Here is a 14,526-nt window from a genome sequence, read left to right as displayed (position 1 = left end):
GGAGGGCAGTTTGGCTCTGAACACTTGCCAGGAAAAATTGCACAATTCCTAATTACCCCTTCTGGTTCACATCTCATGGCTCCTCCTCTCTTCCCCTGCTTCAGACTCTTGTAAATTTAAAATTCCCCTTCCCTTCCTTGGCTTTTCTTTCTTTTAACCTTTGAAACATTCCATTTTACAAAAAAGGTGCGAATATAGCCGGGTTTTTTTTTTTTTTTTTGAGCCATTTGAGAGTAAGTTGTTGACATGATGCTTGTCATCCCTGAATACATTAACGTATGTTTCCAACAAGCAAGGGCACTGTCCTATACAGCCACATGGCAGCCATCGAAATCAGGAGGCTAACATGAATACATTGTCATTATCTAGTGCTCAGATCCTAGTCATGTTTTGCCAGTTGCAATCACATCCTTCATAGCAGAAGGATTCAGTTCTAGATCACATGTTGCATTTAGTCGTCATGTCTCTAGTTTCCTCAGCTTTTGTGGCCTTTGACGCTTGAAGATCACAGGCCAGTGTTCCTTGGATGTCCCCCAGTTCGGGTTGTGTGACTCTTCCTCACAACTGAGTTCAGGTGACTTACCCTGCAGATATACCACAGATGCACACCGTGTTCTCATGGCTTAGTAGTAGGTGGCATGCAGTTTTGATTTGTCCCATTTCTGACAGCATTTACTTCGCTCACGTGGTTCAGGCGACGTCTGCTAGGCTCCTCCACAGTAAAGTTGCTCTTTTCCCATTTATAATTAGTAAGATTCTCTGGGACAGGTACTTTGAAATGATGTAAGTATTTCATTCCTCCTCATTAATTTCCCATTTTATTCAATAGGTTATATCTGTTATTATCTGTACTTACTTTGATACTCAAATTGCCCCTGATTTGGTCACTGGAAGCATCTTCAGACCTTTTGATATCTCCTTCACTTTTTGTGAGCTTTCTTATTTTTTGGCACAAATGTTTCAGGTTTGTCTTGTACTTTCCAGGCCTCTCTTTTAGCATTAGCCATTTCTCCAGCAAAACTTGCTTCCACTTATGGACAATGGCATTTAGAGATGAGGATCAGGGCTAGGCATGCTCATTTATTTTAGGATGCTAATGGTCCCAGTCTGTCTCAGTGGAAAGAACTAGAGAATGTGGGTGTGTATGCGTGTGTGTATATACACACTTACATAACATGTATTTCTACTTCTGTCTATACATATTTGTCAAGTATCAGTTCACGTGACGCCTCCACTTCTAATCCAACACCATGGTGTTTACTCTAGCTTTATCTCCCTCTCCATATTTATGACTCCTTCCTCTGACGGTGAAAAATCTGGCTCTTGTTATTCTAAATATGTTTACTTATTGGATCAATCCCTTTGTGTGTCAACAATTTTCCATTATCAGCATCTCCTGCCTCATGCAGACACTTCTATCACCCAGTGCTGGGCTCTGATGCCCTATGCCAGGCAGTGTCCTGCAGAGGTACCCTTCCCTCCTTGCTCAGGCTCCAGCTGGCAGAGGCACCTCCTGGATCCCCAGACTTCACCCTCAAACACCGCGGATGCTCTGCTTACCTTCTCCAGCTCTGACATACTGTGCTGGGCTGCCCTTACCCATTCAAGCTTCAATGGGACTGTTGTGGTATCCACACCCCACCCCTCCTTGGGCACAACCCACCTGATGGCTTTCGGATGGAATTGTTCCATGCTCTGTATGTCGATGGTTCAGATTTGATTACTGAGGCAAAGGCCCAAGAAAGACAAACCATTGCCCCCAAGTGAATAGCCACCCCTGAGCCTCATACTGGTTCTTGTTCCTCACATACATTGCATCAAGGAGGAGAGAACTCAAGGCCAAGGGGCCTTTATAAGGCAGAGTTGTCTTCATCTCTTCCTCTCCAGGGGCAGCAACAGTGGTGTGGAGCCAGTGAGGCCACCCAGGGCCCTGTCGCCGCACAGCTCATCCAGCCTTGGCATGTGTACTAGAAAGAGGACAGCTTGACTGCACAAATGCTTCCATGGAAATGCTTTTGAAATGCTGCGTCAGCCAGCATTTGTGTGGGTCTCAGGAGTGTAGGTGTAGAGACATAAATAACAATACAGGACATAAAATACCTGCCACCCAGAATCAATCAATCAATCTCTCTCCCTCTCCACCTCCACACAGCTCCTCAGGATGGATTATTCACATGTAGACACTCTGCTCCACGAAGCCCCCCGCAGTGGCTGTGCAGTTCTCACATGGCTGCTTCCACAGGCATGGCCCCCACACGTGCTCACAGCCTCCTCTTTGACTTCGGCACTGACAACTATTATTTCCTCTCTTTCCCCACCGAGGAAACCAGTGGGCTGCTGAGATGCTTAAAAAGGTAGATTCATTTGTGAAAGTTGACATGGGAGCTCAGGGATCGACACAATCTTTATAGTTCTAGAAACAAACAAACAAAAAAGTGTAATCTTTTTAATTCTCAGAAAACTAAAGGAAAAAAAGTATGTCCCTCCTTTCTCTTCTACTGGTGCGTGTCCTGAAGTATTCATGTCATGGATGGAGGAGGCCTGAGCATAGCATGACAACAGAGTGGCAATGGACAGAGGGTCCTCTGCAATGTGGTGGAAAGGAGGGCTCTGCCAAATCACTTCACCTTTCTGAGCTCTGCTTGCTTTCTGTCGATGCTCAGCTTGCAGGGTTGCTGGGAGATTAGAGATAATATATGTAAGGTGCCTACTCCGGGGCCTCATGTGTAGTAGGAGCTTAGAAAGCAAGAACTACAGGTCCTTTCAGGCTTAATGTTCTATACTTTGCTCCTTGCTGGCCACACATTCCAAGCTTTTTATAGATGGTGCTTGAATTCTCTGCTCCTGCAGCATTCCTCTGCATTCTGCAGTCTTTCCATTCTGAGATGAGTCCTCTGTCAGGGACCTTACCACCAGCCATCTGAGAGCCGTGATTGTAACAAAGCATTGCCTTCCACTGAGGTGGATTCTGCCTCCCTGAGACCTTCCCAACGCTTTATGTCTTTTCTTTGGATCCAGACAGAGCAAGGAGATTTCTTCACATGATTGCTCTCTTTCCCCATCTCCAGGCTACATACCCCCAGGTTCTTTACCCTTTGTGTTGATTTGAGTCACCTTTTCTTCTGGCCATGTCTCAGAGTATCTCTCACCCTTAGAGAGTCATGCTGAGAAATAAACACAGCCAGGCGGCTAGAGGAGTCCAGATGCTGTGCTTGTAACAATGCACCTCCAGTTTCCATTAGCAGTTGTGGGAAAAGCCATGTCACACTGGCACCGAGCTAGAATCGACTATAATATTACTGCCAACCTATATCTGCTCAGTAGATGTTTTGCATACAAACTGAGTCCCACTTTTTATTTATGTTAGATTCAGCCCTTCCTTACGAACAGAGCATTGCTCTCCCTGGGTCACTGTTCTCTGCTTGGTGTTAACTGCATATTTGATAGGTGCCCTGGGGTGAGTGTGGAAGCTCCTTCAGGCTTGTCCACGTTAAACTCTTAATCAGCTCCTTGGAATACATTTAGGTAGCCAGTTGCGAATCCACACAATAATTTGTCACCTTCTCCATGAAGATGCCATGGAGGTAAGACCTTGTCAAACTCACTTTCTGTGCCTTGATTTCCTCATCTGTAAATGGGAATCATGGTGGCAGATACCTCACAAGTTCATTGTGAGGATTACGAAGTTACTGTATGTAAAACCGTGGTGTACCGGAGCAGACCCTACAGGCTCCTGAGAGCTGATTGTTTACTTTTCAGTAGATTTATGGAATGGATGAAGTCACTTTGGTGGCTTGAAATTGGCCACAGTGGAAGTATTTATACTACAAAAACCAGCAAATGCAAAAATCAGGGCTTCTTACCTGGACAGCCAGTTGTTAAGTATCTATCAGTGTTCGGTGGGTGGTAAGCAGCCAATAGATGTTAACTATTGCTATTATTATTTCATTTATAACTTGATTAATAACCCTGTCAAACAAAGAAATGAGATGAATCAGCTATAATTGTTTTTAATGACCTGTACTGATGGTTCCTGGAAGTTGTTACTTCCTTTCCTGGGTACTTGTGAAGCAGCCCATTAACCAACTTGGGACGAGGTTTCCGTACTCATGCATTCAAGCATTATTGTGCCACACTCTAGGCCCTGTGCCAGGCATGGGGGAGTCAGTGGCGAACGGGACAGATAAGAGATTTGCTCTCATGAAGCTTACAGTCTCACAGAGAAGGCAGACATCAAGGCAAGTGAACAAACAGCATCACGATAGAATTAAAATTGTCAAAGTACTTAGAAAGAAGCACGATAGAAGAGCTGAGAAAAATGGGGCATCCACTTTCAACAGGTGGTGGTAGAGGCCTGCTGGAGTTGCTCACCCTGCCTTCTGAGAGCTGATTCTGTGCCTCTCTTCCCAACCCTTTCTAGAGTGACATCATGACAGGAACTGAAATCAGCCATCTTGGAAGTATTTACACCACTGACATTAGCAAACGCTACAAATCAGGGCTTTTCCCCTCTCCTGGAGCCTGTTGTTAAACATTGAACAGCACAGCTCTTGGAGGAGAACTCTTTTCTGAGAAGAGGGGCACTGGAGCAGAAACCCGAGAGACAGGGAGAGGCCAGCGTGCCAAGAGTGGAGGGAAGAGTGTTTACCCAGAATCTGCCAGTACAGATTCCCTGAGGTAGGAAAAACTTCCTGCCTGTCCCATGTAAGTGAAACCTGGCATGGTTTTTGGAATCCCTGAGCCTTCTACATTCCCACTGATTTTAACCGCTTTGTCCAGTACCACTTCCTTCTTAATCTCCGCCCCCTTAGCCAAGCCCACAAAATCATCTGCCTGTGGCCAATGTATTGGGGAACTCCAGGCTGCACAGTGCTAGGGTTTTAAGTGATCAGCGGTAACTTGGAGTGGGAGACAAGTCTTGGTATGCTTTCGATTACCCAAGTGTTTGTCCAGCCAGTGCCCAGGGAAGGAGAAATGCCAAGCAGGATTGCTGGCCAGGGAAGGACTCTGGCCAAAGCTGAGAGCTCCAGCTGAGCAGACAGGGCCCTCAGCCCTCAAGAGAGCCGGAGCTTGCTAGGACATGAAGCTAGGCAGATATTGCACCAGGTACAAGGCAGAAGCTCAAGCCCCATGTTCTTGGGTGAATAGAGGATTTAGGAAGAGAAAGGGGAACCATATTTAAATTTCTACTATATTGAGTATACATAGTGCCCAGGGCTCATTTATGCCACTCAAGCTACAGGGTCTGTCTTCTGCAGGATACAGTCCAAGTACCACCAGATATGGAGAGTAAAGATGTTTATGTTCTCTTTCTCCCATCACTAGTGGCTCAAGAACGGGGCTGGGTCTGACCTTGTAACAGAGGTTTATCCATGTACCTGGACCCTGGAGAAGACAAAGATGGGAAACCCAGGCAGGGCTGACAACAGGGAGGTTGATGGGTTTTACCTCTGTGATGACTCTGCCTCTCCTCACTCTACCAAGCAACCTGTCCAACTTTCAGAGGAAGAATGGGCTGTCCTTGGGCTTTTCTGATTTCTTTTCTCCCGCCATCCCAGGCACTTGCTTGGTGTCCACAGCAATCTCGTGATGTAGGTGAGTTGGATATTGCGACCACCTGCAGATGAAGGAAAGGAATCTCAGGGAGGTTGGTGACTTGTATGCAACGGGCCTAGGTTTTGGCTCCACCTTTTGCCTCTCTAAACTCCAGTTCTCTCATCAGGCACGTGGAACAATGAAACCAACCACACAGGTTCCTGTGAGAATTATGGAGATAACATGTGCAATCACTCTGCAAGTTGCTATTCACATGCTAGTAATTTTTTACCATCACGATTGGAACTAGTTCAAAGATCTTTTGTCTCTGAATCCAAAATCCTTTTTTCAAAATTACTTTTTCATCCATTCATTTATTTATTCAGTAATGATCTTTGAATATTTGTGAGGAGTCAAGTGCTCTACTAGAGCCTGGAAATAGGAAGCTAAAATAGACAACTAAGAGGAGGAGACCTCAGGCTTGAGGGGAGTCAGGCCCCAGAAGATGTGTGGCAGGTGATGTGGTTATCGCTAAAATAGGTGTGTGAGCAGGGTGAAAGGGTGGCAAGTGACTGTGCCAAGGAGGGTGGTGGCATCAGAGAAGTTCCGCTACCTTATACTGGGCTCCCTGTCCTTGCACTTTTGACCCTCATGCCCGCTCTTTCATGGGACACGATCTTCTCTGGGAAAGGGTGAGGACTCAATAATGGGGAGACCACTCATATCCTGCGGGCCCTGCTGACTCTGTTGAACACAGTGGAGACCCAAATAAGATCAGGCTGGCCTGATTGGTTTAAGAAAAAAAACTGTCAAACAAATGACCATGAATCAGAATGACTAAATTTATGTGATAACCACTCAAGCCAAAAATAAAAAAAATCCCACTAAAAACAACCCCCACCCCCAAAATCTGAATGTCAAATTTGCAAACATGAAGTTACAGGGAGAAAATCTCCCAATTTGGAGTTTATCGCTTCCTGTTGTGCATTTAGTTATGATTAATCATTCTAAAATCTACGAGCAAGAGTCCTGTCATTGCTAGTTGAAAAAACCTTCCATCATCCTTATGGAATAAAAATATAGCTCTAGAGAGTGACTTCAATACAACCTTGAGTTGACACAGTTTTTGAGATGTGGGGTCCAGATTGAGCATGGGGCTCTGCAGCCCATGGCTGCTCAGAACCTTGCTATCAGTGGCTAAGATCCCCTTGCCATGGAGCAGGGATGTCTTTGGCTATGTACGCCCACATACTCTCTCGAGCCAACACAATGCCGTACATTGGCCAATAGCCCCTAATTAAATGCCATATACCCCACTACAAGTAGTAGCATTTTGCAGATTGGGAAATTGAATCTCGTAGTTGAAGTAATTGTTGGTAGTGACAATAGAAAACAGGAAGGATACCCCTCGATGACTCAGGCAATTGCATTTGGGTCCATAGAAACGTGTAGCCTCCTTTAAAAAAATCAGACCTGAGGAGTTGGTGCAAACTAGGGTCAAACTGGATATTGAAGGCACTGTTTCTTTTTTGATCTCAGTTATTCTCACCAATCATACTTGAGGAATACCTTACACATACTCAATACATATTTGAAAATCAAAGCATATTGGCGCTGCAAAGGATCTTAGGGATTTTCAGCTTAGAGAAACTCCCCCCACTGCCTTTTTTTTTCCAATGAGGAAGTTGAGGCCCCTCAAAAGAGAAACTATTTAAACAAGGTTAGTTGTCAGCTGGTACACGAGCATAAATTGTCTGCCTCCAGGACCCCAGCATAAGATTGTGCAGGTCGGGCACTACACAAAAGCAATGTGTAAGTGGATGAATGGGGTCCAAAATTTAGTTCACAACTGGGCTAGAGGGAAGTGTATCTTTTTTCCTTCGCAAAAGGAACATCTACTCACCAAGCCAAGTGGGAGCCATGGCTGCTCTGAGAAAAGTTTATATGCAGAAGGGTGATGTTAAGTGAGCAGAGGTCCAGACCATTGAGCGTTTTATAGGTTAATTGATTCCTTCTGCCTTATTGTAAACAGAAAGTGTGCAATTTTTGCTGTTCTGTGATCTACTGTATCTCTATATGTCAGTATCTCTCTCTCTCTTCTAGCTTCCTATCATCTTTTGGACCCATGTTGATCAGGGGATAGCAGCAAATAGACACAAAGGCTGGTACAGAGAATAGGGAGAGCATTCACTCACTCTGGGGGGGGGCACTCATTCTGAAACTCAGATTCGGAGCAAATGTTTTTTTATTTTTGTTTTTGTTTTTTACTCCTGGGTACAGGCCATTTTTCAGTTTTCCCAGCAAAGCTTAGCTGTTGTTTGATTTTTCAGAAGATGATACAGAAAGAGAGTTTCAGAGCATGAATATGTGTAACCTCTCAGAGGAACTGTTCAGATGGAACCAGCCAACCAATAAATCACCCTGTCAATTTCACAGCTGCATCTAAGAGAGCTTTTGCTCTGATCTTTGCAACAAATACAAAAAGAGACTCCAAAATTAGGTGTACATGTATGTCAAATGATCGAAAACCCAACTAAGAAGTTTCTCCTGCCACAGAAGGACCAGAAGGTCTTGAAAATGACTCATGAGCAGAGACCATGTAGAGCTGGGGCTTTATCCTCACCCTTTCCCCTTCGCCTTTCTGTGGGCTGGCCAACAGTGGGGGAAATGCCAGGTGCCGTTTACCTTCTGCTGAGCTCCGGCTATGAGCCAGACACCTTACATACATTATTTTATTTCATCAGTACAACCACGTGCTAAGTAGGTGTCACTTTCCTGGGTGTTCTTTGGAGAATTGGAGTTTGGTTTGATCAAGTAACTTGTGGAAAGTCATACAGCTAAATAATGAGAAGATCCAGCACTTAAACCCAGGTTTCTCTGACTGTAGAGCCCATGCTCTTGTCAAAACATCAAGTCACCTTCCTCATGAACCCACTGGGGGACGAGCCCTCACTGTGAACAGATGTAAGAATAGTAGAGGAATCAACTTGCACCGCTTCTTTGGGTTTGAATAATCATGGGCGCCTAAAATGGGGGATGGGGGCCATGAGAAGAGTGTTAGTGTCATGGCACATCAGACCTGGGCTCTATTTTCATGGCCCCCATGTGACTGCTCTAAGCTTTGGTTTCCTTAGTTGTAAATAAGAATAACAATAAAGTGTATACTTCATAGAGTTGTTTGGAAGGTTACATGATATGGTGCATGTCATGGGCTTAGCACAGTCTAGAATATAGTAACTGCTCAATACATTTAGGGAGAAAACATGAAAGTAGCTTTCAGTTCTCTTCACATGGTGAAGAGCATGGTGAAGAGTAAGGTTTGTCTCATCCTAAAAGTAGAATCAGAACAGGGCCAAAACTTGTAGGTCTGGCCTTGATGTGGGGTGCTCACAGTTCCCAGTTAGGATCCTTGCAAAGTATGGTCTTGGGGTTCTTATTTTCCAGTCATTACCATATTTAAGGGTAAAGTGGAAGAGGTGGAGCTGCCTGTGGAGAAGGTAGACATCATTATCAGCGAGTGGATGGGCTACTGTCTCTTCTATGAGTCAATGCTCAACACAGTCATCTTTGCCAGGGACAAGTGGCTGGTAAGTGTCCTGCATGCTGTCCCTTCATTGGTCTGCTGGCTGTCTTGCTGCTCTACTCCTGGCCTATAACCTAGGAAGAAAATGAAGACTTAGGATAGAAGGTCACCTCTTCTAGGTCCCCTTGTTAAACCAAACTCACTTTAAGGGACATGAATGATCATCCCTGGGTCCAACATGTCTGTCATACATTCTTCTGTAGGTCTGACCTTGCTTTTTTTCACTATAGTTGATACCTATATTATGTGGCCAAGACAAAAGTCTATTCTGATCAATAAGTGCTTAGGATTGCATGGCTGCCAGAGAGCCGAGTGTGCTTCTGATCTTGGCTTCTCCAGGCTAAGAGGTCATACCATCTTCCACTCTTCCTCATTGGACTTATCTTCCCCCAACCTCATTTGCTCTGTTGATTCCACATGGGTCCCTCAATTTCTCCTTGCTCCAAAATATAAACTAAGCACTGCCATCTAAGCCCTAACCCTGGCCAATGTGACAGTCTCCTGAATGAGAAATGCTGGCAAGGGGATGCTTGTCTGGTGACTCTATGTGCAGTTCAAAATGTGATGTCTTTGTCAGGTGAATAGATTACAAGACCCAATTTCCCCACAATTCATCAACAGAAACCTGGAGGGCTTATGTTTCCAGACCGGGCAGCTTTGTACGTGGTAGCAATTGAAGACAGACAGTACAAGGACTTCAAAATCCATTGTAAGTCACCTTTTTGTTCTGTTTTTTTTTTTTTTTATTTATTTGTTTGGTTGGTTGGGATGGGTTCTTTTGCACATTTGGGGTTGGAGGCACTTTAGTGGGCCTGAGATGATCAGTCTTACGAATATACTGCTATGTCTGTGGAGTTCACCTCTGACCTTTTATGAATTTTCTCTGTAAATGTTTTCCTCTAGTCCCAAGGGTAGGGGATCTACAGAGAGAGAATAAGCAACATGGCTGGTATAAGATAAATGTCCTGGGGTGAGAGAATGAATGCAGTGAGAATGGAAAATGAGTAGAAGCAGGAGAAGCCGAGCTTTTGCAAAGAATAGCATGCCAGGTGGCTGGAAATCAGCAGGGTTGGTTATCCTGAAAGCCCACTACAGGGGACAGAAATGGCAGGTGTCTAGCCAAGCCAGTCATTCTGATTCTTGCCTTCATACCACTCGAACTTATCAAAATGATATCTATTCTCTTCACATTAAGTAAAATATGTATTCTTCTCCGAGGTTCTTTTGGGGAACTGATGGCATTGGGGGTGAGGAGAGATGGAGATTTTGTATGCACACACGTGTGTGTGTGTGTGTGTGTGTCTGTGTGTACTCATATCCAAATCTATATTTACAATGCTTTATCAGCTCAAAATTTGTCATCTTACAAAAAAAAAAAAGCCAAAAATAAAAGAGCAAGCCCTCTCTTCATCATTTTATCTGATCCAAAAAGGGCTGTTTTGTTCTACTTAATTAAGGGTGACATTTCTCAGTGACACAAGTCTGGTCCTCAGTGAGATTATACCAGAACTTTCTAACCTTTTGTAAGGTTAGAAATGGCCACATCTCTGCAACCAGAACTAAACATGATAAAGGAGCAAAGAACCCCTCACATATGCAAAGTGTACATAATCCAGCCCAAAGCACGAGGCAGAAACTCCAAAAGTCCAATGGACTCAGCAGATCTGGGGGTCCTGCCCCTCTAGTGGTTAAGCTCTATTTGGCAACATGACTGTGAAGGGGTCACAGACTGAGCAGATGGATAAATATCTCCTGCCCTGAGAGGCTGAGATTCAATATTTTGTCAAATTGATGCACACAATTGCCAGCTAATAGTTGTTGCTGCTGCTGCTGAGATCTTGGCTGAACTGTGCTATGGAATGTGTACTTTTGTGTGTGTTCACACCCTTCTGGAAATAGAACATCAAAGCATGAAGTTCAGAGCCAAGTTCAGGAGAAGACAGAAATGAGACAGTTGTTTGAAATTCTGTGCCCTTTGCCTCCACCCAATCTGGTATCATTTCTAACATTTGGTAAGGATTGAGAAGTACAGTGGCCTAAGTTAGATGATTATGTTTTGAAGTTTGCCAATCCTGGGTTCAAATCTAACCTGGGTCACTGTGAGCGAATTATCTAACATCTCTGAGCCTCTGTTAGAGATAATATTGCCAATCCTATAGACCTGTCATGAGGATTAAGTGAGATGATGTATATCAGAGGACATAACAGTTCTTGGTGCTATATGGCACAGAATGCTCTATTCTCTGAATATGTCACTAAGTCCCCTTCTGCTCGCGACTCTGGCAAGCGAGGCTGACTGCCAAGCTTGCTGGCCTCCAGTGGCTCAGAATCTAGGACAGATGTACTCTCACGGTAGTTTGCAGAAACAACTCAACAGTGAACATTGATCAAATGTATGTATAAATAGGACACATTTTGCCCTGGAGCTGCATCATAATGCTGCTTTTGGAGTTCTTGGTGTGTAACTGTACTGAATAGTGTTTTTCTTTTTTTTTTGTTGTTCTTTTTTTTTTTTGGATACATTTTTTTACACACATTTGAATAGCGTTTTGAGGAGAACCTTCAGGCGTATTCTTCATTCTCACATGCACTTAAATATTTATTGAGCTCCGACCCTGGGCACAGCTCTTTAAGAAACTTCCTTGTGGTTTAAAAGCAAACGTACCTTACCCTCCTTCCTTCCCTGTATTGTGTTCGGAAACCGAAACCTCTGTGCACCTTGTAATGAGCCAACTGGGGCCAGAAAAGAAGCCAGTGGACCCTGAGAGGCATTAGGGGTAGTACTGCTACTCAGATGCTAGCCCAGGACAGATGTGATTCAGTCCTGCGCTGCTTGTTATGAGTTTCATAGCTCTAGTGAAAGGAAAAAAAAATGAAAGTCAGCCCCATTTTTCTTGTGGAATGCTTGCTCTGGAATATCTGTCCACAAAAACAAAACAAAACAAAACAAAACCAGAAACAAAAATTAAACTCACATTTAAAATTTATTTAAAATACTGTTAAGTTTTCTATTTAAATGTTTTTTAAGTGATCGGTTTTTGTTTTCAGTAAAGGAAGCAAGCCCATTTAGAAATCTGTTTCAGATAAATGAAGATTTTGGTTACTATGAGTTCTAAATCATAAGCAAAGCACAAAGGCTGCTGGTTGCTAAGGGGAAAACTGTAAGCAAGTTTCAGTTGACTCAAGAACCCACTGAAAAAGAAAAATCTTCAAGAGGGCAGGAGAGTGAGACATGCCTAGTCTCTTTCAGAAAATAAACTGTTAGGGAAACAGCTTCCTTTTCTCTCCTCTCCTCTCCCCTCCCTAACTTTCCTTTCTCTCCTCTCCCTTCCTTTCTCGACCACATACAACATGGGAACACAAGAATGAGTGAAATATAGAACCTGCTCTCAGTTTGCTCACCAACTACTAGAGAACATAGAAAATGAGACAAATGACTGGCATGTACTAGGCTCACAGTACATATTTTGTTGAGTTATTGAACAAGTCTATGAATGAAGGAATAAAAGTAAACCAGCAGAGGACTGTGCAAGGGGTAGTGTTTACCCCCGAGAGAGGAGCAATACTTTAAAAAAATTTCTGCTACGAAAGAGATTTATAGAATCTCAAAATTAGAAGGAAACTTGATGAGTATTCTGTTCGATTTCTTACCCAATACATGAATCTCACCCAATACATGAATCTACAAACTGCAGAGAGTCAGAAGGATGGACCCAAGCTTCCTGGCTTATGAGAAGATGAAAAGAAAGTACCTCTGTTGACCCAGTGGTGCCTGTAACTAGAATTTCGAAGGGCAGGACCTATTGGAGGGCTCATTAGCTGTCCATGGGTTTCTCCTCCACCTGTACCCCCAACATGCAGAGCTCTAGTCTATGGCTCTGGCCTACTTTATACAACGAGTGGACTTTTTTCCTGGGAGCCTAAAATATATAAAACCATTATAGAGACATTTCCTTCTGTCTAGAGGACAAACTATAAATGATACTTGGTGGCACTTATTCTGTTCTTCTCTGAGGCAGTCTCATTAGCAGAGAAACTCAAGTTGCTGGGGTCAGGAAGGGAATGGAGCATGTAGTTACAGCTCTCGCCAATGAGATGCATAATTTTTTCTCCAGTACTTCATATTTCTTTTTCTCCAGCTGCTTTTGAGATTTTCTCTTTATTTTGATATGTGTCCATTTGACTCTGGTGTGTCTAGGTGTGTTTTTCTTTGTTTCTACGGGGTTCTATGAAATTTTTGGATCTGTGGACTGATGGTTTTATTAATTTAGGAAAATTTTCAGCCCTTATCTCTATAATTTTGTTTTCTGCCTGATTCTCTTTCTCTTCTTTAGGGACTCCATTTACAGATATATTAGATGTTGTTTGATACTGTCACATTAATCTTGGATGCTCTTTTTTTTTTTCTTATTTTCCTCCTTATGTTTAAGTTTGGATAACTTTTATTGACCTGTTTTCAAGTTTTTTATTATTTCTTCTGATGGGTGTATCCATTCTGCTAAAAAGCTCATTGTCTCTGATGTTGTGATTTTCATTTTTAGCATTTCCTTTGGCTCTATTTTATAGTTTCCATTTCACCAATGAAATCTTGCATCTCCCATGCATGTTTTCCCATTAGATTTTAAAACATGTTTCGTCTAGGTACTTTAAAATCTCTGTTAGATAATTCCAATATCTGAGCTATCTCTGAGTCTGATTCTATTGACTTTCTTTTTGGTGATGGGTCGTAATTTTTCTTTTTCATGTGCCTTGTAATTTTTTATTAATGCTGGAAATTGTCAGAATAATAGAGACAGGTGAGTAATATTTATGCCCAGAAAAGAATATCTTTTCCTCTGCCAGGCTATTAAAGCAGGGATTTGAGATCATCTAGTCTGTACTGATGGTAGGTCTGGGCTTTGTTGTTGCTTTAGTTACATTCATTGTACCATAGTACAGTTCTTCTAAAGAGTTTGTTTTAATCCATAAATAAAAATTCACAGATCCTTCTGATGTTATTTTTTAATCACCAGAAAATTTATAACAATATTTTCTGGTGGCTAATGGCCCTTACTCCACATTCACTTATCAATGGACAAGACAGAATTGCAACAAAAAATTAATCTGCTTGATTTGTGCTGTCTCCTATCCCTGTTCCACTTATTTTGAAGGAACTCATGTGAAGGGAATGGTCATCAGAAAGGAAAGGAAAATATCTGATGTCCTGGATGAGCTGTCTCCCGATGGTTGGGTAGTTTAGCTGGAGAGAGCAGAATTGAACTAACCCCTGAAAGTGTAACTAAAACATCTGACATTCTGAAGCATTATAGACATTAAATATTTGGGAATGGATTTCAGTTTTAAAAGCATTATCTGTGGTCCTGTATTGTGCTAGATGCTGTGCTATAGGTGCTGAGGATATGAGAGAG

General features: G+C 43.0%; 1 protein-coding gene across 1 annotated transcript in view; it reads left to right on the top strand.

Annotated features, from left to right (window-relative positions):
- The window catches only part of PRMT8 (protein arginine methyltransferase 8), an 87,248-nt gene that overhangs the window by 55,231 nt on the left and 17,491 nt on the right, over positions 1 to 14,526 (top strand). The window contains 2 exon segments of the mRNA XM_039869127.1: positions 8,980 to 9,122; positions 9,740 to 9,827. Of these exon segments, the coding sequence (XP_039725061.1) occupies positions 8,980 to 9,122; positions 9,740 to 9,827 (231 nt within the window).

This window comes from Pteropus medius, unplaced genomic scaffold (genome assembly GCF_902729225.1).
Source record: "Pteropus medius unplaced genomic scaffold, Ma_sr-lr_union100, whole genome shotgun sequence".
NCBI lineage: Eukaryota > Metazoa > Chordata > Mammalia > Chiroptera > Pteropodidae > Pteropus > Pteropus medius.
Note: the sequence above shows the minus strand (reverse complement) of the source record. Positions and strands in the feature narration are given on the sequence as shown.